General features: G+C 38.5%; 2 protein-coding genes across 5 annotated transcripts in view; one reads left to right on the top strand and one right to left on the bottom strand.

Moving 5' to 3' along the window:
• LOC113047025 (liprin-alpha-3-like) overlaps positions 1-11,158 on the top strand; it is a 41,731-nt gene extending 30,573 nt beyond the window's left edge. Inside the window, exons 24-32 of the mRNA XM_026208259.1 lie at positions 14-76; positions 719-745; positions 1,514-1,689; positions 1,899-1,996; positions 4,963-5,138; positions 6,617-6,685; positions 6,864-7,026; positions 8,597-8,655; positions 9,798-11,158. Coding sequence (XP_026064044.1) covers positions 14-76; positions 719-745; positions 1,514-1,689; positions 1,899-1,996; positions 4,963-5,138; positions 6,617-6,685; positions 6,864-7,026; positions 8,597-8,643 — 819 coding nt within the window. The 3' untranslated portion in view covers positions 8,644-8,655; positions 9,798-11,158. The remainder of the gene's footprint in view (positions 1-13; positions 77-718; positions 746-1,513; positions 1,690-1,898; positions 1,997-4,962; positions 5,139-6,616; positions 6,686-6,863; positions 7,027-8,596; positions 8,656-9,797) is intronic.
• Positions 11,159-13,585: 2,427 nt separating this feature from the next.
• LOC113047027 (uncharacterized) lies at positions 13,586-24,844 on the bottom strand. Of its 4 annotated transcripts, none has more exons than XM_026208261.1 (2): positions 23,626-24,844; positions 13,586-16,013 (listed from the first exon to the last, which is right to left on the bottom strand). In XM_026208261.1, the coding sequence occupies exon 2, from the start codon at positions 15,992-15,994 to the stop codon at positions 14,648-14,650; it is 1,347 nt and encodes a 448-aa protein (XP_026064046.1). In that variant the 5' UTR covers positions 15,995-16,013; positions 23,626-24,844; the 3' UTR covers positions 13,586-14,647. The 4 variants fall into 4 exon arrangements, with proteins under 4 accessions (XP_026064046.1, XP_026064045.1, XP_026064047.1 ...); XM_026208260.1 differs by having other exon boundaries at positions 23,630-24,843; XM_026208262.1 differs by lacking the exon at positions 23,626-24,844 and adding an exon at positions 22,618-23,176.
• Between the last annotated feature and the right edge of the window lie 606 nt (positions 24,845-25,450).

Raw genomic sequence — 25,450 nt, 5'->3', positions numbered from 1 at the left:
TTTCTTACCACAGTCAACCAGTAACGTGTGGATGACCCATGCTGAGATGGAGTCCCTGACCGCAGCCACCAAACCAGTTAGTAGCCACACTTCTTGTATTCTGTCAGTACTTGTTGATGCCTGACTAGATTACTAGTTTGAGAAAAGAACATGTAACAGATTCAAATAATGTGTGCTGAAGCCATCAACTACTAGAATACATTCAAAGAATGGATATTGACAAAACCTCTTATCCACCAATGACTGCACTTCTGACGGTTTTTGATGTGATACTTCATTGGTGAATATTTCTGTATTAATTACACTGTCTTGCATTCCAGTGCACATTTTTTATAGTAAATTTCATCTGGATAAAAATAAACACCGCTCTGCCGCCTAGTGGACAGTATGAGAGGCAGCACGAGGAGAGAGTGGAGTGATCAGACAAGTGTTGATGCGTCTCTCTCTTTCTCTCTCCCCCTCTGTGTGTCTGGCTAGGCTGTAGTGTTGAACATCCTCAACTTTCCCTCTTTTTTCTGTTTCAGTGTGAACTGCTTCCAACTAATGACCCGGTCACTAACAGTCTGTTCCTCCCTTTGTACCTCTCTTCCTGCTTTCCCTCTTCACTCTTCTTTCCTCTTTCTGTCCATCGATGTGTCTTTCCTGCTGCCCCTCTGCGGCGTTCCTTATCTCCTCTTCCTCACCTCTCTCCTATCATGCTGTCACCTCCGCACACAAGGAGCTGAAAGAGATTAGCTGGGATCAGGTGAGTAACGTCAATACGTCCATTAAACACTTTCAAACTGATGGTGCCATCAGATAGTTGAGACTAAATTATCTTTAAGAGTAAATGAAGTGTATATTTGTTTCAAAATCACATAGAGTCGCTTAACCGCTGTTTCCTTTTTGATAAATGGAAGGTAGGTCAGAGCTCAACAGTAAGGATTGTTTTTTCTGGCCTCAAGACTAAAAAATATTTATCATTTAAATTTCAGATTTTACATTTTTGATTTTCCAAATTTTAAATGCATATTCAATAATAATGCATACAATAGAATAAATAAAATGTTAAAATAATGTATTGTTGTCAATACATTATTTACAATTTTATGTTTTATTTATATTAAATATTTATTATTTAAGATTTAGTTTTAATTTAATATATACAATTTTCTGTGAAATATTAATCTTAGTTTAGTTATCTTAAATGTTTTTTTTTTTCCGAAGAAAATGTGGAGTAAGACCTGTAATAGCAATATATACTATTATAGTATATATTTTTTTATATTTATTAGCTTATATTTTTAGTTTTAGCTTTAGTTAACAATAACAACACTGTTTTATGCAAGGCATAAATATTTTTGAACTTATGATAAAAAGAGAAGACATAGTGCTGATCCAATAAGGCAAGTGTCTGGCCCAGAACTTTCTTTTTAAGCCCTAAAGTTTGGATTTGTAAGCATCAGATACACATTGTAATGAATGAAGTACAATTGTGATAGGAATCATGTTTTTTGGCCCTCCTTTATGGTAGATCCTGGCTTATGGAGATATGAACCATGAGTGGGTGGGCAATGATTGGCTGCCCAGTCTGGGTTTGCCCCAGTACAGAAGCTACTTCATGGAGTCACTGGTGGACGCCCGCATGTTGGACCATCTGACCAAGAAAGAGCTGCGTGGGCAGCTGAAAATGGTGGACAGTTTTCACAGGTATTTCCTTCTCTTTATCATTCCTAATCTCCTTCCATCTAATACCAATCTGTTATTCTGATGGTGCAGGTGTGTGTTTTAGGGCCTTTCCTAGTCTCTGATGTGCCTGGGGTCAGCTCTTGTAACAGTTTGTCAGGGTGGAGTGTCCTAATGAATTTAGAAAGCCCAGCAACCTCTCTCTTGATCCTTGTGACCTTTTGACCCCACAGGGTGAGCATGCATTATGGCATCATGTGCCTGAAGCGCCTCAATTATGACCGCAAGGAGCTGGAGAGGAGGAGAGATGAGAGCCAGCACCAGAATAAAGGTTTTTCATTTTCTTACTTGCTTCTCTTTGCTAACAGAGATCTCTAACACTGAGTACAAGGGTACAGTGTCATTATAGGGGTCTTTTCCAAGTTGCATATGATGTTGTTCCCTTGCATGGCATGTTGGTGTCTGTAACACATCATTAACACTATTGTAGCTCGCAAATAATGGAATGCGATTATCATGTGCATCTCGTCAGTAAAGCCGGTTCTGTGATTAGTAGAAAATCTATATCACGTGCTTTCAGCCATGTATCGCCTGCGATTATGAACATGATATTGTGTAGCTTGTCAGTGATCTAAGGTTCTGTGTAGTAAATGGAAATTGTGTGTAGTAAATTGGAAAATGTTTAGAGGAAATTGTATCATGAAACCAGTATCTTGAATTGTATCATATCGTGAGTGGTGTGAATCGTTACATCCCTACTACTGAAAAAGTTTGGGTTCAGTACGTTTTTTGTTTTTTTTTATAACTAACAACATTATTCAGCAAGAATGCATTAAATTGATTGGACATTTAGGGCCAGGTTTAATAAATGGGAAATTAGTGCAGTGGGAGGGGAAAATTCTTCATGTGATTTACTGACTGACTAAGGTACACAATAAATACCACAAACACAACATCTCATTTCAAGAGCACCAAGAACAGCGCAAATTACCGACTGCTTTATTGAGCGTTAAATAATGCAGCAAATACCAGTGAATTGACGAGCAAATCTTAGTAAATCACATTGTGTGATTCATTTTAATACTCTAGTCCCATTAATTTACTGATCAAAGGGGAAATTCCTATAAATGCGTATTCGATAAGGTGAGTCATGTCCATGCCTTTTCAGCGCTAATTTCCCACCGTGTGTCTTTAGTTTAGCTTTATAACGTCAAATAAAGATTTGAGTTGACGCAAGCTGACAGTAAATCTGCCCCTTTTTATGTTATGAAAGGTTAATCAAATAAATCCTGTTATTAAGAACTTTCTGCTCATCCAATAATTGTGAAAAAAAATGTATCACAGTTTCCACGAAAATATTAAGGAGCACAGTTGTTTTCAGCATTAATCATAATAAGTATGAAAATAAATATTATCTTTAAAAAAAAAAAGAATCTTATTTATTTCTTATTTTCAAATTTTTCACTTTCTGAATGATTTCTGAAGAATCATGTAATGCTAAAGATTGTAGCAATCGTGCTAAAAAATCAGTTTTGCTATCACAACAATAAATTACATTTCAAAACATATTAAGCTTGGAAATAGTTATTTTATATTATAATAATATTTCACAATATTATAATTTTTACTGTAGTTTTGGTCAAATAAATAAAGTCTCGGTGAGAATCTTTCTCATCCCCAAACTTTTGATTGCTAGTGTACTTTTTTTTATTTGTTCTTTTACACTAATTAGTTCATTCAGGAAGACTGTCCTTCAAAACTTGCTTAGTTTTGCATTCTGAGTTATACTGATCCACCAGCTAAACCAGTACTAAACCAGCATAAACCAGTCTGCATTTGCATGGAAGTCTAAGTTGGTCTAAGCTGGTAGAGCAGGAATTTCATTACATTTTCTGGTGGTTTTCCAAGTTCCCATTGGGTTTTATCATGTTAATCTTTGCTTTGCATCATCAATCAGTTCATACAGCAGAACAGTCTGATAAACAAAATGTACAAGATGGAAAAAGCAACAACAGTCACTTGTGGAATGTACAGTTCATCAAAACATCAGACAGTGAATGAGAACAAGGCAGAGAGAGAGGAAGGGTGTTTACACAGAATGCATTTGTTAGTAATAACATACCTTACCAGCAATGACGTCTGGAAAGCGTTGAGCAGCCCAGCCTTCCATTATGCACATGATTCAACGGCACAATAGAGATTTCACATTTGAAGACTCAACTGATCAAAGCACAATGCACAGATCGCATTATTAATCTCACAGTTGTGAGTTGTTTTAAAGGTGCAGTTAACGCCTCATTCAGTACCTTGATTAGAAACAGATGCCTTCGCTGATCTAGAAGTTATTCATCGCGTAGCAACACAGATGCCTTCATGCCATATGAGACTATATTAAGCATGAGTGAATAGCTTTGCATGTACACATCTCTCTGCTCGCTTTAGTGCATGGATACTTTTCTGAGTGTTGCTACATGCAGAGTGAGTCTTGAAAAATAAATAATACAAATTTAATAAAAAAAAAAATCATATTTGGAATTTTTTAATTGTTTTTTTTTTAATATTTTATTTTTATTTTTAGTAATTTTTTTAGTTTTAGTAATTTGTTATGTCAATTTTATTCGTGTTTAAATATTTCCATTTTAGTCTTTGCAGTTTTAGCACTTTAACTTCAACTTATTTTATTTTAATAGTTCACCAAGGCAACATTTTAATCTTTTCTTAGTTTAAGTTGTTCATATAAGAAAACTTTCTTTCTTTCTTTATTCCAGCCAGTGACAATTGTTTGTACTAGTTTTATTTGTTAAAACAAATAAATCCATTTCTTTTTTTATTTAACAGTAGCAATGCTGGCTAAACCAGGCCCCTTGTTCATGACATGTTGTCATCAATAGCTTTTCCACCCTTTATAGACAGTTATCTGAAGCTGAGGGTGTTTTAATATAGTCACCATTATATTAAATGACTCAGTAGGAACGGTTTGACAGTTTTCCACGATTGCATTCCTTCCTTTGAACTTTCGTTTGGAGAAGCTGAATCAACAAAACAAGTGCAAAGCCCATGCAATCCCCTGGAATACAAAACAGAGACAAAGACTTTGTCTGAAACAAAAACACATGTTTCCAAATGTTGCATTGGCCATAAGCGGTCCACCTGAAAGATCAGGAGCAACTGAAACAAAAGCTGAAATCCAGTGTCATCACCCAAGATGGAAATTGATGATTATCCAGCGATAATGATCATTGGTTAACACCCTCCTGGAAGTCTATTCATAGTCCGGCCCTTGTGTTTCCTGTCTAGATGTGATGGTGTGGTCAAACGAGCGTGTGATGTGCTGGGTGCAGTCCATCGGCTTGAAGGAGTATGCAGATAATCTGACTGAGAGCGGTGTGCATGGTTCCCTGCTCGCCCTGGACGACACATTCGATTACACTGACCTCGCCCTGCTCCTGCAGATACCCAATCAGAACACACAGGTACAATCACAGCACTCCTTTTACACACTTTCAGACATGACCAGTTTTGGGGAGTAACTAGTTACATGTAACAGAAGAATTACATAATTTAACTAAAAAAAAAAAACTATAATCAGTTACGTTATGTAATTTGTAGTTTATTTATTTATTTCATATTTTAAGCAGGATGCTGTTAAATGGTTAGTTCACCCCAAAAATGAAAATTAGCCCATAAATTACTCACCCCCGCAGCATCCTAGGTGTATATGGCTTACTTTTTTCAGACGAATCCAGTCAGAGTTATATTAAAAATGGTCTTTGATCTTTCAAGCTGTTCCATGGCACTCAGCGGGTGTTGCATGAATCAGTCTAAAAGAAGTTCAATAAAAAGCCCCCATCCTTAATAAAAAGTGTCTCACACAGCTCTGTGGGGTGAACAAAGGCTTCCTGTAGCGAAACTATGTTTTTCTAAGAAAAATAACCATATTTAAAACAGAGTAATCACTTTAACCTAGCTTGCGCTCACGGTTGATACTACTATGGAAAAAGTTTTGGGCTGATGACATATGAGGTCAGCGCTGCGCATGCACTGCTCAGAAGTCAATCATGTGGAAACGCAGCGGAGAGATCAAAACAAAACAACGGTCACTAATTAGAAGTACAAAATGAGGATTTGTAAAGAAGAATGTCGGAGGATTTCGATACAAGCTAAGAGGAGACTGGTTTTCTTTTTATTACAGTAAGGAAACTTTGCTTCCTTTGACCTGTAAACAAACATTGGTTTTCACGAGACTCACCGGAACAAGTGCAGTGCTGACCTCATATGTCATGCTCCCAGAACTGCTGTGTACAACTGTTAACGCAAGCTAGATTAAAGTGATTATTACGTTTTAAAAATGGTTATTTTTCCTAAAATCAAAATAATAGTTTAGTTACTGGAGGCTTTTGTTTTGCCCCTGGAGCTGTGTGATATACTTTTTTATTGAGGATGGGCACTTTTTATTTAACTGCTGTTTAAACAGATATTATACATTTTATGATGGAATTTTGTTTTCATTCAAACTCAGCCTGTCACATATGAATGTATCACAATGTCAAAATTTTTATACAGACTTCAGATGGAAAATGCACATACGAAAAACATATTTGTTTAGGGTGAATAAATGTTATTTGATAAGAAAACATGTTAACAAAATCTTACATGCACATCAAACCATGATTTTTTTTTCTTTTGAACAAATGGGATAGAAGCACTGCTTTCCTTGCAAATTATTTCTGTAATATTCCAATTTACTCATAAATGAAATTTACTCATAAAATAAATATTTATTTATACCGACAGTCTATTTATACAGTAGATGCATTTTTTTTGCATGAAAACCCTGTTGATTCATCAAGTCTCCAAACAATAAGAGCTTTCTAGATGAAAGCAGTGCCTACTCATTACTCCTGACTGGACCGGGTTGATTACATGTAAAGTATGTTTATTCCACATCCAGGCACGACAACTTCTGGAGAAGGAATACAACTCTCTCATCGCCATGGCAACAGAGAGGAGGCCAGACGAGGTGAGCACCAATAGGACATGAACACAGCTGGATGTTGATCATCCTTTACCTCCCACCACTGAAAGTAGAATGACACTCCTCTTACAGGACTTTCAACAGTCAGACGCCATGATGACATGACTGATAGTTGAGTTCAGAAGTGATTCTGGTGTTTTTCCTCTGTTCCTGTGTCCTGTAGGATGGCACCAAGACGTTCACACGCTCCCCTTCATGGAGGAAGATGTTCCGGGAGAAAGATCTGAGGGGCGTGACCTCTGACTCCTCAGAGACCTTGCCTGCTAACTTCCGTGCCTCAGCCATCTCTACCCCTTCAGTCACCCTGAGGAAGGTCCAGAGCGATGGTGAGCTTGCACATTCTCCACTGTCAAGACCCTTTTTTAATTTAAAACAATCCTATTACAGTTATTTTAAAGGGGTCATATGTCGTTGCTGAAAAAGAACATTGTTTTTTGTATTTGGTGTCATGCAATGTGTTTAAAGTTTCAAAAAACACATTATTTTCCACATACTGTACATTAATGTTTCTCCTCTATGTTTCTCCTTTTACCCGTTGTTTATAAAACCATATCTGCATTTTTTATTGGAGAAACGACAAACAACAATTGCTTCTCTACACTGCTCAAAACTCACGTTTGAATCATCAGTGGAAAATTTTTAAAATATGAAAACATACTTACAGACTGTGAGTCAGAACACCGGCATTGAAGTCTTCTCTCCCAGGAGCAGGAAACAGTCCTTGTATATTGTACATATATTGTATATAATTTCACACCCAAAATGCACTGAATCAAAAAAAAAGACACTTCACTTCACAGTCTCAAATCAAATCATTTACAGTAATTCCATAACAATAGTAAAGCTTGTCAAGCAACAAAAACACTTTGTCACTCACAAAATGATGAGCTAAAAACACAAACAAGCAGCATTATCTAGTGTTTACTTTTGTAACATTATTTTTTTTTTTTACAAAGCAAGAATGACAGCTGTTTAAAATTCCCTGCAGAATATGTTACATGGTTTATGTTTACTATACAGTACAAATCTAGTTCCAAATTGTCCTCTTTTGAATAGGCCTTAATGCAGTTACCAGCTACATCAAAACATTTTTTATAGTACTTAATTTTTTAGTATTAGCAATATATTCCAATATGGCATTAATGCTGTAGAAATGTAGCAAATTGTCTTATTCAATTGTGTTTTATGAGTTTTTGCAGTGATTATGTCTTAAGTGAGAAAGAAATACCTGTAAACTGAAAGATGTCTGAAGCTGATGGGGTCAGGAAATGGCACAGCAATTCCCCAGGGGCACGTGTCACGGGCATGCGTGCCAACCATTAAAAAAAATCTGCTATTTTAAACTCATTTTGGGTTATTTTGCCAAATGTCTGTGCTCTGTGGGTTTGTGGGTTCAAATTTGTGTATGGCACTCTGAATATTATAAGATGCATTGACAAAATTGATATACAGAACTAGATACTGGTACAGGATGTGGAGAAACTGTCAGTTATAGTGCATTTATGTAGTTTGATCTCTTTGTGTGTGAAATATTGCATACTACTATACATAATACAACAAACACGTGACCAGTAAGCAGACATACAGTACTGTATACTATTTCACAGCAAACAATAGAATAGGACATACCATAATGCAGATAACAAATGATGAATCAGAGGAAAAACTAATGAAAAGATTGGACCTAAAGACCTGAAGAAGATAAGCGAGGCTTTGTGGAAATCCCCGCAATTAGGTCTGAAATAACTTTATGACGGAGGGATTTTGTGTTAGTTTTCAGATAAACTTTTTAAGAAGATTGTTTCCTTATGAGAAAGTGGTGCTGAAGTGAATGCTGTATAATGCTGTTTAGAAATACATTTCACAGCTACATCTCTCACTTATCTGTTTCTTCAGCATCTCCAAGGGCAGAGTCTGGCTCAGTGAGGACCTACTCCTGTTGAGGGACTGCAAAGGTGAGACATGAATAGCTAGCTTTTTTTTTTTATAACATAGATGTATTATTATAGATAATTTGAAAAAATAAATAAATATATATAAATAAATAACAGACTTTCTAAATCTAGAAAGTAAAAAAAAAATTAAATTTTTTATTTAACATAACAGGATAAAGATTTTTTTTTTTAACAGAACAGGATAAAGAGTAAAGTATGTCATGGAAGTACTTAACGACCGTGTGTGGGCAGGGCCTCCTAGATTTGTGGTACGCCACTAGCAAAGATTACCCTCTGCTGATGCCTGTAAATACCAAATCGCGAAAATTTGCTCATTTATGAGTTTGACTGAAGCGCGTTTAGCATTCTGTTGGGTTTCCTTGGGTTTCTGTAATGGAGTAGACTCCTCTGTATTTTGCTCGCTCTTTATATGTCTGTGACATTAAACTTGTTTTGGAAAGGATGTCGCTTTTCATGTTTTTATTGAGATTCATCATGTGCTTTGGGTTTGTGTGTGAATCATTATCAGGCCCACATGGAGTCTGTGGCCACAAAACTTTGTAGAATTCTGAAGTCCTTCACACACAAACAGCCCTCGTTTCCAGCTTCCAGCAGTGTCATACTTTCAGCACATTTAACACTTTTAACTGGTTTAAAATGCACAGTTTATCCTAAATTCAGAAAAATAAACAACAGTCTGCAGATTCCATCTGTATGGAAGCCCATTTTCACCACACAGGGAGAATAATAATGCATTGCTAAATATGTTTGTGACATAAAAAAGCCATAATTTTGATCACTAAAAAATTATAACAATAATCATGAGATTAAAAGTTTCAGTTATGACATACAAAGCTGAAACGTTTTGATGGAACTCATCATTTTCAAAATAATTTGTCAGTTACGACTTAATATTTGATCATTTGTCATGTACAAGTTATATGACAAACAGTTGAGATGTGACATGAAAAACTTTTTCATCATAACAATTTACTTATAATTGAAACTTAATATCAATTACGTATATATCAATAAAAAATTTACGACCCTCAAAATTATGCCTCAGTGTTATAACCATAAATCAGACTTAATCGATGCTTTATTGATGAATGTCTATGCACGAAATGTTGACAATGTTTGATAATTGTGTCTTTCGCACACAGGAGGCGCCGTTGTCAGAGAGCTGGAACCGGCTTTACATTTCATTCACGGGGAGGAGGGGGGATAAGCAGAAAAAAAGCAATGAATATATACATTTATAAATATAACTCTACTGGTCTGACCATTCTGCAATAACAGAAGAGGGATGGAGAAAGAGCAAAAAAAAAAAAAGAGCAACATGAAGAATGTACGACACAAGAGTGGTAAGAAATGGGATGGTTGGAGGAATCGGATGACTGTTTAATCTTTCTTTCTGTCGTTCTCTCTTCTCACTTCCTGTGTCTGTGCTGATGGGACATCTGTAGATGAACTCTCTCGTCTTTCCATCCTTCGTTTCAATGGCGCTGCCCGCAGCCCTAGTTCCTCAGAATGGCTTTCGTTGACCGCCTGCAATTGGTCTCTTGAGTCTCTTGATAGCAAAGGATGTTTGTGGCAACTCAAGCTGGACTTCAGGGATGTTTACATACGGTTAGGGCCAGAGGAAGTGTTCTTAAGAGCACAGTGGAGGGGTCAGGCTGTGTGAGGCCAACACTTCACTATATGTGTTTCTCAATCAGCACAAGCTGAGAAAGACCGCAGCGAGAGCTAGGCGCGAGGCTGCCGAGGGCACAATTCTTGCTCAGTTACTTCTAGGTGTTTTTTTCATCTTCAAGCATTTAGATTAAAGACTAAAAGTCAGCAGAGAGTATCAGCATATGAAGGGAAGCTGGTGGTGGCAGATAGATCGATGCTTGCGGACCAAGCAAGTGACCAGCAGACATGAGTCCTGATGGACGGAATCATTCTAACAACGCAAGCCATAAAAAAAGACGACAAGCGGTGAAACGGGGGATGGGGAGGGAGGGAGGGCCAAAGTGAGAGAAAACGTTTAGCTTCTGTGTTGCGATGCATGTCAAACAACCAAGACGACAACGATCTAAAACCTTCGGGGGAATAAGACAATATGAAGTTAAAAATACAAATTATGTGTACATGAACGTATGAGGTTAAAGAGCTTGGGGAACAATTTGTAAAATGTGTGTATTTTCATTTTTACTTTTTATTTTTATGATAACTATATTTATTTTCTTTATGTATGTATTGAATAACTGTATGAACATGTTCATTTAATAACTGTAATTTAATTTTATCTAGTTTAAAGCGTAAAAATATAAAATCTTAAGAAAAAAACATGGTCATTCAGATATGCTACTTGTATGTGTACATTTTGACAAAATTGTGTTATGATTCAAAAACAAACCATTACTGTCGATGAGGATGACAGTGATTCAAATCGAAAATGATGTCTGCAAAATAAACAATAATGATAATGATGATAATGATGGAAATCAAAATAAAATAAAGCGTTCCTTATGCTACTGAAGAGTTTTCAGAGGCTCGTTTGTGTGCGAGGAGAGGTTTGTTCGAATTTCCACCACTGTGAGTCAAAGTACTTCCTGTTTTTTATTACAAAACAAATAGTACTACAATCACATATTCATATATTCCACTTTGCATTTTACTAAAGCCCCTCTCACTCTTCCATCTACTTTGTAAAAAAAAACATATGCAAAAGTATCTACCTTACAAAGATTACAATAATACTTTTATTACAATGACTCGATGTGAAAAATGACATCAGACCCTGTGTACAGACTTCCACAGCTTTCAGGGAATTGGACTACAGTTCATTTCTTCCAACACTCATTCTTTAACTGTATTTCTGTAACATTTGCTGAGTGAACAGTACATGGGTGAACCATCGGAGCGGACACTGAAACCGAAGAGGCACATGTTTTGGGACAGGCATTTGAAGGACACCTAACGAGAATGCCTTCAATTAGAGATTCTGCTAACCTCCAAACAGCACAATTGTTTTTGGTTATTATAAATACACATATTTGCATAATGTATATGTTTCACATATTGTATAGGAAATATATTAATATCAAGTACTTACGCTTACATACTAATTCAACAGTAATAACTTATTGTCTGCATACTATAGATACAAAAAACAAATGCAAAAATATATGAAAAGTACGGAAAAAATCGTTCTCAGTAATGAGGTTTTCTTGTTTGTGTGACTTTCCACACTGGCCTAGCGAGAAGTAGATATGGACTGGAGAGTGGAGGAACTCATCGTCACCTCATATAACTTCAAACCAGTATATGGTTTCATGAAACACCAAATAAGTTACAGTGAATGCGTCTAGAAAAAAACGCAATTGAATGACTAACATTTCAGCCGCATTCTTACATGACTTGACAAGACTTGGAATATCAGCAGACATATTATTACCCAAAACAGTTCCCTTGTATTGCTATAAATTGGCGAAACAGGAACACAATCTCCATTTCTCACTTAAATCTGAGACTTGCGCAACCTTAAGTACATGCTTTTTACTGCTATTAGAGCTTAAGAAACATTCTTTATGGGACAGATCATGTCAGATTTGTTTGCCGACTTGGAAAGATGTCATTTAAATGTGAGTTTGGCCATTGTTTGATAGGGTTTCAGTATTTCCCCGTTCACAAGGATAGGTCTTACATTTGTTAAAGGTACAGTTGAAAGTTCTGTCATTAATTACTCATCCTCATGTCGTTACAAACCCGTAAGACCTTTGTTCATATTCAGAACACAAAATAGGAAACTTCAAATGAAAGCCGAGAGCCTTCTGACCCTCCGTAGACCACAATGCAACAGAAACTTGCGTTTTCCAGACTTTGCACACAAAATGTATTCTTATAGCTTCGTAAAATTACGGTTGATCCACTGATTTCACAAGGACTATTTTATGGATGTCCTTTCTGGGTCTGGGAACATTTCAGTTACATTAAAGGGGGGGTGAAATGCTATTTCATGCATACTGAGTTTTTTACACTGTTAAAGAGTTGGATTCCCATGCTAAACATGGACAAAGTTTCAAAAATTAAGTTGTACGTTTGAAGGAGTATTTCTGTTCCAAAAATACTCCTTCCGGTTTGTCACAAATTTCGGAAAGTTTTTTTCGAGTATGGCTCTGTGTGACGTTAGATGGAGTGGAATTTCCTTATATGGGTCCTAAGGGCGCGTCTGCCGGAAGAGCGCGCTCCCGTATAGCAGAGCAGAGAGAGCACAACAGACTTCACTGATCAGAGCGAGAGCATCGCGAAATGTCACAAAAGGAGTGTGTTTTTGGTTGCGAGGGCAAGACAACCCAACACATATTACCAAAGAAAAAACAGCATTAAGGGACCAGTGGATGGAGTTTATTTTTACAGAGCATCAATGGAGTTGTACAAGTGTTTGTGTTTGTTCCCTGCATTTCTAAAATGCTTGTTTTACAAACAAAGCCCAGTTTGACGACGGATTTGCGTATCGTTTATTTCTTAAGGATGATGCAATCCCAACGAAAAAGGGGTCACGATTGTGTGTTGGAACCACATGCGGTGAGTAAAACTGCTTCAAATATCTCTGCCTCCTTGTTAGTGCGTCCGCCTCCCATTGGAGACCCGGGTTCGAGCCCCGCTCGGAGCGAGTAGTTGCTGCTGCTGCTCTCATTCAGTTTCAGCCTTCACAGCTGTCACAGCTTCCAAACGCTTTCAACGCAAAAGCCTACTGGCACTCGTGATTCTTTAGCTCCACCCACACGTCACGCCTCCAGGCGCTCATGTTTTTCCGGGAAAAATCGGTACAGACTATCTTTCGCTTATGAATATAATAAAACTAAAGACTTTTTGGAGTTATGAAGGATGCAGTACTACTCTATATGTACTCAAGATTAACAGGATATTGAGTGAAAACGAGCATTTCACCCCCCCTTTAAGGTCTATGTAGGGTCAGAAAGCTCCCGGATTTCATCAAACATATCTTGGCGTTCTGAAGATGGACGAAGGTCTTACGGGTTTGGAACAACACGAGGCTGAGTAATAAATGACAAAATTTTTATTTTTGGGTGAACTATCCCTTTTAAATACCTACCTGGAGGCATTGCAAATATGGCTGCAGAGTGAACTGAATTTTCTCAAAAGGTACTTTGATTTAGTCCATACAACCATGGATTCGTTTCAAAGTACTTTTCTGGAGCGTAACAACTTGAAAGTCACTGGATTTTGTTGTATGAAATTCACTAAATATACAATATTTGGACACTTAAGCCACATTTAAAAATCCATCATGTTTTTAGCATTATATGTGAAAATATCAAAACGAGGCATTTATTTTTAAAAGAAATGTTGCACAAGTACAAATTTATGGTTAACTGGTCTTAAAATCTTGTTCAAAATGAAGACAAAAAAAAGTCCTTTTTGGGGGTCAAACTGATTACTATTCTGCTACAAAAACCTGCATAAACTTGACTTCATACACCTTGGTAAAAACAACTTTTAAAAAAGTGGCTCAGAAAAGTGAAAAGCTTGGGCATTATTTGTTAGCAGATGCCATTAGGTTTGATTTAATTAGTTTTTAATGCATTTAAATGCAAACATGTTTAAAAGTGACTTAGGTTGATGATACATGGGGCAACTTTTTGGGCAACTTTTTTTGATGAATGTCGCTTCAGCATTTTCCCAATGAGAAGATGGCAACCTTGCCCAAAGTTGCCCGGCAAAAAGTTGCCCGTGTATCATCAGCCTTATTGTCCAAAAACTCCACTGCTGTATCCATTTGTGTCCCACAGGAGAAAATAAATCATACCGGTTTTGAGCAACATGAGGGTGATTTTCATGACCATCCCTCACAGTGGTACAGCGTTAAGATTTTGTCAAGTGAGATGCAGGAACATCTGGAAAAGAAATATCCCCCACACAGTTGACCAGAACAGATACAGTCCTTTAAACGCTCTTTTATTCACATGAACTCTGCGTCAATCCTTTGTTCAGACAGTCAGAGCTATCTGTACCTTCTTCCCTCTCGCCCTCTTTCCCTCTCCAACTTCTTCTCAGTGTAGTACGTTCCTCTAGTGAGCAGTACGCAAACGCAGGAGGAGTCAATACGGATCCACCTCCATCCTATCCTCTTGTTCTGATCCGAGGTGAGCGCACGTACGTACGACTGCTTGGTTTCGCACTTGCTCATCCAGTGTTTCTTATCCACCCCCAAGCAGCTGGTCCCCTCCACCGCCTGCACTTCACCTCTCCTGTTTGGATCTGGCTTACGGCACTTTGTTTCGTAGAAATACTGTTTGAGCGGCCCAGTCTTGGTTGGGATCTCTTGCAGAATAGTGACGGTGTTGCTCCAATAGTCCACCGCCGTCTTCTTGTTGGTTACCCACCCGGTTTCGGCCTCGCATACGGAGCGTTCTTGTACGCTGTGGCCGACTTGACGCTTGCGGCGGACACCTGGAACGGGGCCGTCAGAATCCGAGAGGCCCAAGAGTAAGTTTCTGTATGTTTCTTTGTCGGCTCCGTGGCCAGACGTGGCAGGATCCATCATGTGACTTTCCTCATCCTCAACGTCATCGGCCAATAAGCCCAACTCCAGCATTAAGAGCAGAGGCGGGTGTTTGGGTGGAGAAAGGGCCGGGGAGAAGAGTACTCGCGGATGGGCGTCCAGCAAAAGCAGCTGATCTTCTTCTCGTAGGCCTATGTCATCAAACCCTCCATACTGCTGCAGCAACTCTTTCGCATTTGTCTGAGCTTCGTCCAGATGTTCCTGCACTGGAGAGCTCTGCAGAGAGACCTTGGGACCTTCAAGAGGCCCGTCTTTCAGTTCACTTCTTGCCTTCCCGTCATCTTTAAGTAAAGTCTCTGCCTCAATACTGCTTTCTTCATGAAACTGGCTACGTTCAAGCTGATAGTCTTTGAGAATATCATTGCTTTTGGAGCTGTCTATTTTTGGTGATTTGTATTTCCTAGGATTATGCGGCCTGGAGGCATCTGCTCCCGTAGTCCTTCCTCCACCTGTGTGGTCCTGCTCTGGGTTATTGACAAAAATGTCTTCTGTTTGAAGAATCTCTTGGTCTGCTCTACCTTTGGATATATGGTCCTCCTCAAACGTGCTCTGCTCATCGTCTGTTCTGTGAGGAGCTATGTGATGTGTGCTGTGGTTGTTGTGAGAAGAGTCATGGTCCACTGATGAGTTGGTCAGCATGCTGATGTTAGCTGTCGGGACACTGCTGCTGCTGTCACTGTGGTTTCTGCCAGGCTTTATCATTGCGGCAACAAGCCTGGGCACAGGACTTTGAGAGAAAGGCAGGGCCGAGGCGATCACCATGGCAACCAGGGGAAGCCAGTGCATCACTCCCAAGACGTGTCAACTAGAAGTTGATAAAAAAAAAGCAAGCATTAGAAAGCACATAAAAAGAAAGAACAGTGGCGATTAAGATGACATCACAAATATTTACTTTGGAATGATTAGAATGTTAGCATAACAGAATTCATCTGAGTGTAACAGACTGTTGAAACGAAACAAAACAAAAAAGAATAAATCCTGCACACTATCCACACTTACAATTGTATCAAAATATAAATGTATTATTCGGTCCCAGTTCGGACAATCCAATTTAAAAACAACACATGATGAATCGCTGAAACAAATGGACACACCATTACCAATCAAAATCAATGATGTAATACATGATGAAACCTACCTCATCATATATTTTGATAACAGTTGTAAGTGCAAAGGGTGTGTGGGGCTTATTCTTTTGTTGCTTTGATGTTGGACTTGTTTTTTTTTTTGGTTGTTTTTTCCAACACACCTATTGATTACCTACAGTTGTCCAAGTGTAACTGTTGATTGGTTGTCAATTGGATGGAGGCAGATCTTAATGCAAGCTTGCTTTTAATTGTAATAAATTGATAGGGTTTACCGGAAAAGTCCAGCATACCTCACTCGAGAGAAGTCTGTTGTTTCTCCAGAAGATTATTTGAAATAAAAAAAAATAAATAAAAAAAAACACTTGTATGGATGAAATGCACACAATTAGATATACAACATGCATATGGAAAATAGATAGGGTGTTTCATTTTATGCTGACTTGAGAATGTAAAATCAGAACTGGGAGATCAAATTCGCAATTAGCGTTTTTTTTTACTCTTGAGGTGAAAAAAAGGATTTCAAAAGAACAGGCTCGATGCCAGCTCATAAAAATAGGGTAAAATAAGCCTAAAAGCTTTACAGCTCTGGCATGTTGGTGGAAAAAAAGATGCAAACTTGCTTCACTATCGCTTGCTCCGGTTGCTTGGCGCAGACATGAAGTCACCGGCTAGCCGACATCTGGCAAAGCCCCGCATGAAATAAAGACATGAACAGTGTTGGTCCGGGGCTGGCCTAGCTTCACACGAGACCACAATCACCCCTGGCATGTGTGGAAAAGGTTGTGAATTCTACAGATTAGGAGTATGACGGAGGAAAACAAAAAGATGCCACTTTACAACAGAATAAATAAATAAAAGAAGATGATGTTGCTTTAGGCCTCAAATAAATGCTCTTTTCGTCATCTTTTATGATATTTATTTGTAGGTTTTTGTTCTTTGTGCTCGTCTTATATCCTTTTTTTTCCATACGTTTGACCTGATGATCCCGTATTCACATGCTTCTGTAATATGACTCTCTGCAGTACTGAGAATACCTCAGAGATTTGGGTTATTTATTGACAGGAACGCCAAAGTTCAGCAGTCTTCTACCTAAGACAAGCTCCTGGGTGGTTACCTGCTCAGTTGTAGTGATTTATGTGCTTATTTAGTGGGGGTCAGAGTAAAACTACACTGACAGAAGAAGACTTTCAGCACTAAATGAGCAAACACTCATACTGTCATCCACCAGGTGGAAGCAAAACCATCACATCAAAAATGATAAATGCGCCTCATCATTTGGCACTTGTGTAGTTTTTGAAAAGATTAATTCAGTACAGAAACCAAAATATCATCAAACAATACATAAAATACACTGCTGATCAAAAGATCGGGGGCTTTTTTATTTTTATTTTTTTTAACAATAATCTCTTATGCTCCCTGAGGTTGCATTTAAGGGATAAAAAAACAGTATTGTATTAATATTTGTGGTGGCAAAGTAGTATTTAGTGTCACATGAACATTCAGAAATCATTTAAATATGCAGATATTGTGCTCAGTAGTGCTATTTTTCCAGCATTCTTTGATTTAATGCATTGATGCAGAAAAAAAACTATCTTTGAAAAACCTTACTGACCGGAAATTTGTAAATAGGAGTTTATATGGAAACAACTTAATGTATAAAAAACGAGTGCAAACTACATAAAGTGTGTAAGCTATGAGGTGCGATGCTCTTAACGGCAACAAAAACATATCTACTTAAAAGTGCTTGACAAGAAAAATATGACCACACAGACCGAGAGTGTGTCATCTTGCTGATGATACAGTGAGGGATGCTCTCGACCTTTCCAATGTTAAGGCCAGGTGTAAATCACTCATCAGTCCTGTTGTTGTTGTGCTGAGAGATGAGGGAGGGAGAGGCATTTAGAGAGAAGGAGAGTTCAAGAAAAGAAGAATTCTCAGAATGTCAGTCATGGGGCTTCAACTGAGAAAACTCCTCCTGGGTTTCCCCAGGCGGGACACGCTAGAATGCAGGAGGGGGCTGAGGGCGAGTAAAGCCAGTGACTGTTCCTTTGAGAAGAATAGATAATCATTAGACTCACAGGGAGAGAGTGGGTGGACAGAAAGGTTGTGTGTGAAGTGCAAACTCACCACTTGTGACGCTCATAATAACAGCACCCCGCCCCGGACACGGTTTTCTAATAACACTCAAAGCAAGCAAACACACTCGCACATAATGCACGACTGAGCCTGCGGTCACATGCAGGGAAAGAATGTCCACACGTATACATGCCGGGACATGGAGCACTACACGTATAAGTGCTTACTTCCTGTTTACGTTCAACATAGAGCCTCATTTGCACATATCACAACTGTTCCTATCATCTTTTAAATGCAAATATTGCTTAAGGGAGCTGTGCACATATTAGAATTTCAGGTATTTTCGCTGAGAGATTTATATCCTTGGACAACCGCAAATGATGACAGAATCATATTTTATGCATCTGACATGCCTTCCATGCTATCTCAGAAACTACAAAATGCTACAATATCAAAACAAATATCATTAAATCCCAGCATGTTGTTGACAGCTGAAATGAAGTTACATATAGGACAGCATGGAAGAATCAATATTTAGGTATTGCTTCACAATATTTAGACTACGTTTAGATTAAAAGGTCAACGACAAGTGAGTCCAATAAAGGACAAATCTTGCTTGAAACCCACGAAGGCAAGTTCTTAGAAATGTACTCTTTGCACTCGAGTTGGTTTCATATGGTTTTGAAAATGGGTTTCTCCATTTTCAAGAAAAGATTACACTGAATGACTCTAAAAATGTGTAACCATCAAATCAATGTACTAAATTATTTTCTCTACACCTCAAATATATGATTATATACATACATATAAATCTATGTTAAAACACTTTTGAAGTAACGACAATGATTTTCAAATATTTGTTTATATTCATGATAAGATAATCAAGTTTTTAGATGTCACACCACATGGCATTTTTCAAGTAAACTGAACTAATCTAGCCTTGTCATAAAAAGGTCAAACTGTCTGATGTTTTAGGAGACTTGCTGAACTTGAAACACAGTCATGGGTGTTTTTTTCCCATTAATAAAAAGCATGTTTAACATAGAAGAACTGTTTTTAAATTACTTTGTGTATAAACTGCATTTTAAAAAACTTATTTACTAAAGTTATGTGTTAACATAAAAGCACTTTTCATGGTTGAAGGTAGTATGTGTGTGTGTGTGCACACCTAAGTGAAAAAGGGTGTAGTGCATGTATATGTGTGTGTGACCTGAGAGGAAGACTTGCTGGTTATTATGTATGTTTGCTTTGGAACAGGAACACAAACAGTAGGCAGGCAGACACACGTGCAGGAAACATATCTGCAGACGCTGGGCGACAGGCAGAATCACTTCATCAGCGCGCTCCATTTGCAGCAATGACATGCTTCACAAACTCTGCCATCCAGAGAAGCCCCTCACTTTCTCTCCTCACCTTACGCGCAGCTCAAAAATGAGCCTCCAGCCTCACAAAAAAAATGCCAAGCTCCTGAACACAATGAACCCGCATGTTTAACCCGATCTTACACACTCTACCTCACAGGAACCTGTGCGCACACATCCACACATATCTTTGATCTGACCCACTGCTCCCACCCCCATGACAAGCGTAATCTGCCATCTTCTAGACAAAAGCCACCTTCGAACAACACTTCGGCTCTCCCACCTCGTTCTATTCTCGGCTTCATGCCACTGAAAACTTGAAACCCGCATTATAAACAACCTCTTTCTAAGATTTTTCACTGGAAGTCTGCCAGAGGATCCACTACCACTTCACGCCATCACTCTATAATAAGCCTGTCAAATCAATTATTGCAGATGTATGGACTTCATTATTTATCCTCTCCAATCCGAACAGCGTGACTCACGACAGACATCCCACAATCCCCCTGTTCAGACTTGACGTGACTGACAATTTTGGAATTTTCCCATCGTCCCACTCACCCTATACACTCGGCCATAAGCGTCCAATGCAGCACAGTCTGAACTCCCTTATCAAACCACAAAGACGTGGAGGGAAAATGAAACATAAAGACTCATGTTTAAAATCAAGTTAAACAGGTCGTGTCATGACGAAATTTAATTGTATAATTTTTTTATTTACATTGATATATTTTATATTTATTTGTATTATAGCTTTCAGAACTCAAAACATTGTATCCAGTCCAAAAACAAGACCATTTGTTGAACTGAACTGCAGAAATGGCTTCCAGCTTCCAAAGATTTCCTATTAGACAGCTGAAAATATAAACCAGTGACCAGCCACGTTTACACATTGCTATTCAGTGTTTAGCAATCTGTCCAAACCAAACCCAGTCAAAAAATAAGGAAGAGGATTTAAAATGATTCAAAAGTAAAGAAAGTCATTTTTCTAAGTTCTAAGTAATCAAAGTAAAAAAAATTCTAGGAAATGTTTTTTAGGCTTTGTATAGTTCCTTAATTGCATCACTGTAGTTTGTGTGGCTTTATAAAGATGTCTTTATTGCAGACTTTGTGATAAGGCTTTAACTGAAGCATGGGGCGACGCCAATCATAATATATAACAATTATAATTATAAAAAAAAGATAAACAATTGTTTGACCTCTTTAATATTAGTTTAAATTGAGAAAGAGAGGAAGAAAGACATCTTTCCTAAAAAGATACTGCACAAAAAGTTCTTGGCAGACAGGGATTATTATTTCAAAACATACATAACTTGTCCCTCGTCTTTCTCGTAAAATAACTTTTGTCTCTAAATAATTTACATTAAAACAAACCTAGCTGTACAGATGTTTCTGGTCAAAGGCAATGTAATGCAAGCTGAGAAATCAGTAGCTTAAACACATCTGAAAATGGCTTCCACACACACTCCTCTTACTCCTCTCACACTTAAGGATATTCATCTCCATCCACACTTTCCCTCTTTCTTCTGAGAAAGAACTTTGGTCTGCTTCCGATCCTGTCTGGATAACTGGAGGAAGAGTTCACATTAAAGGGATACTCCACTCCAAAATGAAGATTTTCTCATTAATCACTTACCCACATGTCGTTCCGAACCCGTAAAAGATTTGTTCATCTTCGAAACACGGTTTCAGGTCCAGAAAAGTATGAAAGACATCGTCAGAATAGTCCATCTGCCTTCAGTGGTTCAACCCTAAAATTACGAAGTGACGAGAATAATTTTTCTACGCAAAGAAAATAAAAATGACTTTATTCAACAATTTGTCTCCTCTGTGTCTCTCCATGTCAGCGTAGCGCCATTTTGGAGAATCTGAGCTCAACGCAAACATTTGTTTTCATTCAAATCAAATCGTAAATACAAGTAGAAAACGTATCCCTGTGTCGCGGCTGACACAGAAGAGCGCAAACTGCTTGTGTTCAGTGGATGTTCTCCCAAATGGCGCAACGGTGATGTGGAGAGACACAGAGGAGGTTAAGGTTTTCTTGTGTACAAACAGTGTTCTCGTCGCTTCATAACGTTACGGTTGAACCACCGATGGCAGATGGACTATTCTGATGATGCTTTTCATACTTTTCTGGACCTCAACGGTGTAATTTACTTGGAAAGTCAATGGGACAGTCACAAGCCTCCCTTTTTTTATCCAAAATATCTGAAATTGAAGACGAACAAAGCATTTACGGGTTTGGAACGACATGGGGGTGAGTGATTAAAGACAAAACTATAATTTTGTGTTGGAGTATCCCTATAATGCCTGTAGGTTTATTCTCACTTGTTCTGTCTAAGTGGCTCTTTATGTGTCACAGGGGTGAGAAAACAGTTACAGCAGTGATCCTCAAATCTGGCTCACGAGATCCAGTTTCCTGCAGAGTTTAGGTCTTACCCTAATCAAACACACCAGAGTTTCCTAATCAATGTCTTCAGGGTCATTAGAAAATCACACAGGTATGTGCGTCTGATCAGGACTGGAGCTAAACTCTGCAGGAACGTGGATCTCGCGAGCCAGGTTTGAGGATCACCGAGTTACAGAAACATTCATTATGTAGTAAACAAAAGTTGTGAGCTTCTGTTTTGGTTTCTGTTTTCAAACGCTAGCTGGACAGGTGACTGACAGGATCCGCATGTGTTATCTATTGTTTTAATGGCTGCCAGCTCCCACCCTTTAACTCCTTTAATGTGTAAACACATTAACACTGACCAACTACTACTCTCGTGTGTAAATCTAACATGCATTTGTTTTTTAAAACTTCCTTCAAAGTATATACGATAAAACGATTTGGATTATGATGTCATTCTGATTAGTTGTAAATGCAAAAACAAGAACACACCTACTGTGTATTTCAAACAGCATGCTGGACTGGCTTCAGAGAAGCTTCTTCCGAGGTACGCTGAGGTTGCACACCTGAGCTGGACAGCGGAGAGCGTCGATTTAAACGCACACCGCACGCGAGCGACGGGACAGCACCGTTGAACGCAAATCAATTTCTAGTTTTGTCGATTCGCTAGCGCCTAGCCTACTGTTGAAAAATATTAGATCAAGCATATTTGGTCTTTCGCCAAAATAGTTTTCACTAATCCCTTTCGAGGCCCGGGGGAAACGCTTCTCAAGATCGCTTTAATTCCGATTGGTAATCAAACCAACTCATTTTTATGAATCGGTTCTTTCAAAGAAATCGTTTCAGGTAAAAAAAAAAAAAAAAAGAAGAAGAAAAAAAAGCTGTTTAAATGACTGTACGTGATGATGGGGTCTCATATTACATGCTCTGCTAACCGGTTCAGCAAAAATATCAGGCTTACATGTCCAGACAATTGCTGTTTATTGCCGTTTCAATATATTTTTTATTTTTTATTGTGATTTGTTGAACAGTTTGTTTCAGCCATGATTTAGCTCATTTGAAACATAATTTACCTAAATGTAATTTGCAATAAACAATACTGAAACGTATCTACACCACATGGCTGGAAAGGATGTTTTAATAAAATTCTATTAAAACCAGCTGTTTTCGTAAACATACTATGAGCTCATGTATCGAAAGAGACTCGGTACATTGACAGACTCGCTCGGATTGAATTCAGTGAGCGAAATATTTTGCGAACCGTAAAGATTCGACTCAAATGAACGATTCGTTTGCGTTCGGTTAATTCCAAAGCTTGACAACCTGTCAACGAGTCCAATCAACACCTGCTTCACATTAAATTAACTGTTACAAAAATGAACCCAAATAAACTGACTATCTGTCATTACACCACTTTATATGTTATCAGCAGTAGACACAATACCCGTAGTACGCTAACATGCTAAATACAAATAAAAAGTGACTGAAAACACGCAGCACCTACTGTTTAGGTGAGTCTCGGGCCACGCGTATCTTCGGAGAAAACCACATTGATTCAGTCCGTCAGTGTCACGCAAAAACGTAATGAAATCTCCAGAAGAACTCTCGATTCACATCGTTCAAACTGCAGAAGTCTTCCTTATCATCTTCGGAGTCCAGTCAGAAAGGTCCACGTCGAGTTGTACTTCCACGGTTATCTGTTTAAAACGCGCCTTTTAATCTCAGGTCTTTCTTTACGCGCGACTTTCTAAAGGATTGGCATGCAAACGGTGAACAACCAAAGCAATGATACACCTCTGACACTACGTGCGTGAGCGTCAGCTCTACTTTTCCAGCAGTCAGAACACAAATCGCAAGCTCTGAGCTATAAATGTGCAACGTTTAATCTGAAATACTCGTTTAAAAAAGTTCGTAAAGTGAACGCATAAGTTCCCGCGCAGAGAAGGTTTGAGTGCTGAAGTAAGGTAAGGAATCTTCATGAAAGGCGTTGAGGGGACAACAGCCAGTGGGAGTGAAAGAGGGCTGGTTTAGAAGAAGAGGAATGGACAGAGTGAAAGAATACATTATGGTGGAGGGAAAAAAGGACGAGGACCATCTGCTGACAGTGGGTGTTGAGAGTTCTCATAATGGAAACCATAAGAGAGTGGAAAATGGCTTAAATCTAGTGGATGGACTGTGGTAGGAACTGATTTATTGTCATTAAATTGAGTTTAAGTCAAAACTAATCACCCCAAGCAAGTTCGTCTACACCTTATGACCTTTTAGTTTTTAATAACTGTAACTAAAAGTAGGGGAAAGTGGAATTTAATTCAATTCATGTCAGTTTATGGTGATCTGCACAGATTGGATTTTGGATTTTGAATAAGGGGGCAATTCGATATCTTTATTTAATTTTTTACATCATCTAACCCTTTTTTTTAAAGCAGGAGATGTATATTGCCTTCTCTCGTTCTCGTTCTCCATCTCTCGTTCTCCCCTCCTTTCACCTAGCAGAAATTTGCATCCCACCAAAACCCATTTCCCCAGAAAGTTTAAAAAGATGAAAGGATAAGGGAAAGAAAGGAGACAAAAGAGAGAAGTGTTCTGTTACAACCCTGCCCCTGTGAGACTGTCTGTGAAAGAGTTAGGGGATGAGAGAGACGGGGGAGAGAATAAGAGAACGAGAGGGGTACAGAAAAGAGGTTTTCAAATGAGGAATGGGGAACCGGTGTGGAACTTCATATTTAACACACTCAAACACAGGTGAGCACACACACACACACACACACACACACACACACAAACAAAGCTCAGTGAGGTCTAAAATGTGGTCAAGCCCCCTCATATCTTCGCTCCTGTCCTCTCTTGACGCTGTTCCTCCCTCTTGGCATTTAGTGCCATTCATTCCCAGTCTTTACCTCCTTAACACTATTCTGTCTCTCTGGTTTTGTCTGAACTTGTTTCGTATGCACTTAGATATTTCAACCCCAGGGCGTATTGGTGAGATTGAAGAAGTGAGAATGAGAGAGAGCCACAGGAACAGAGAATGATTGAGAGCGAGGAGTCACTGAGGTATTGAGTGAGATGACAGGCGAACAAAGGTAGAAAGGGGAAGAAGGGACAAACTCAAATGCAGGTACAAAAGTTCTTTCACACACTCGCACTCAGATGGCTAAACACACTGACACGCACATGCACAGAGAGTTCTGATAGCTAATTGTTGGAGGATAAAAATACTTTTCTGCATGTCATGCAAAAGGTCTTATCAAGTAGTAGTGTGAACCAGCATTACTTGTTTTTGTGAAAGACCTTTTAGCACCCTACACCCCAAACACCTACAGGGCAA

The sequence above is a fragment of the Carassius auratus genome, chromosome 28 (assembly GCF_003368295.1).
Source record: "Carassius auratus strain Wakin chromosome 28, ASM336829v1, whole genome shotgun sequence".
In the NCBI taxonomy this organism is placed as follows: domain Eukaryota; kingdom Metazoa; phylum Chordata; class Actinopteri; order Cypriniformes; family Cyprinidae; genus Carassius; species Carassius auratus.
Note: the sequence above shows the minus strand (reverse complement) of the source record. Positions and strands in the feature narration are given on the sequence as shown.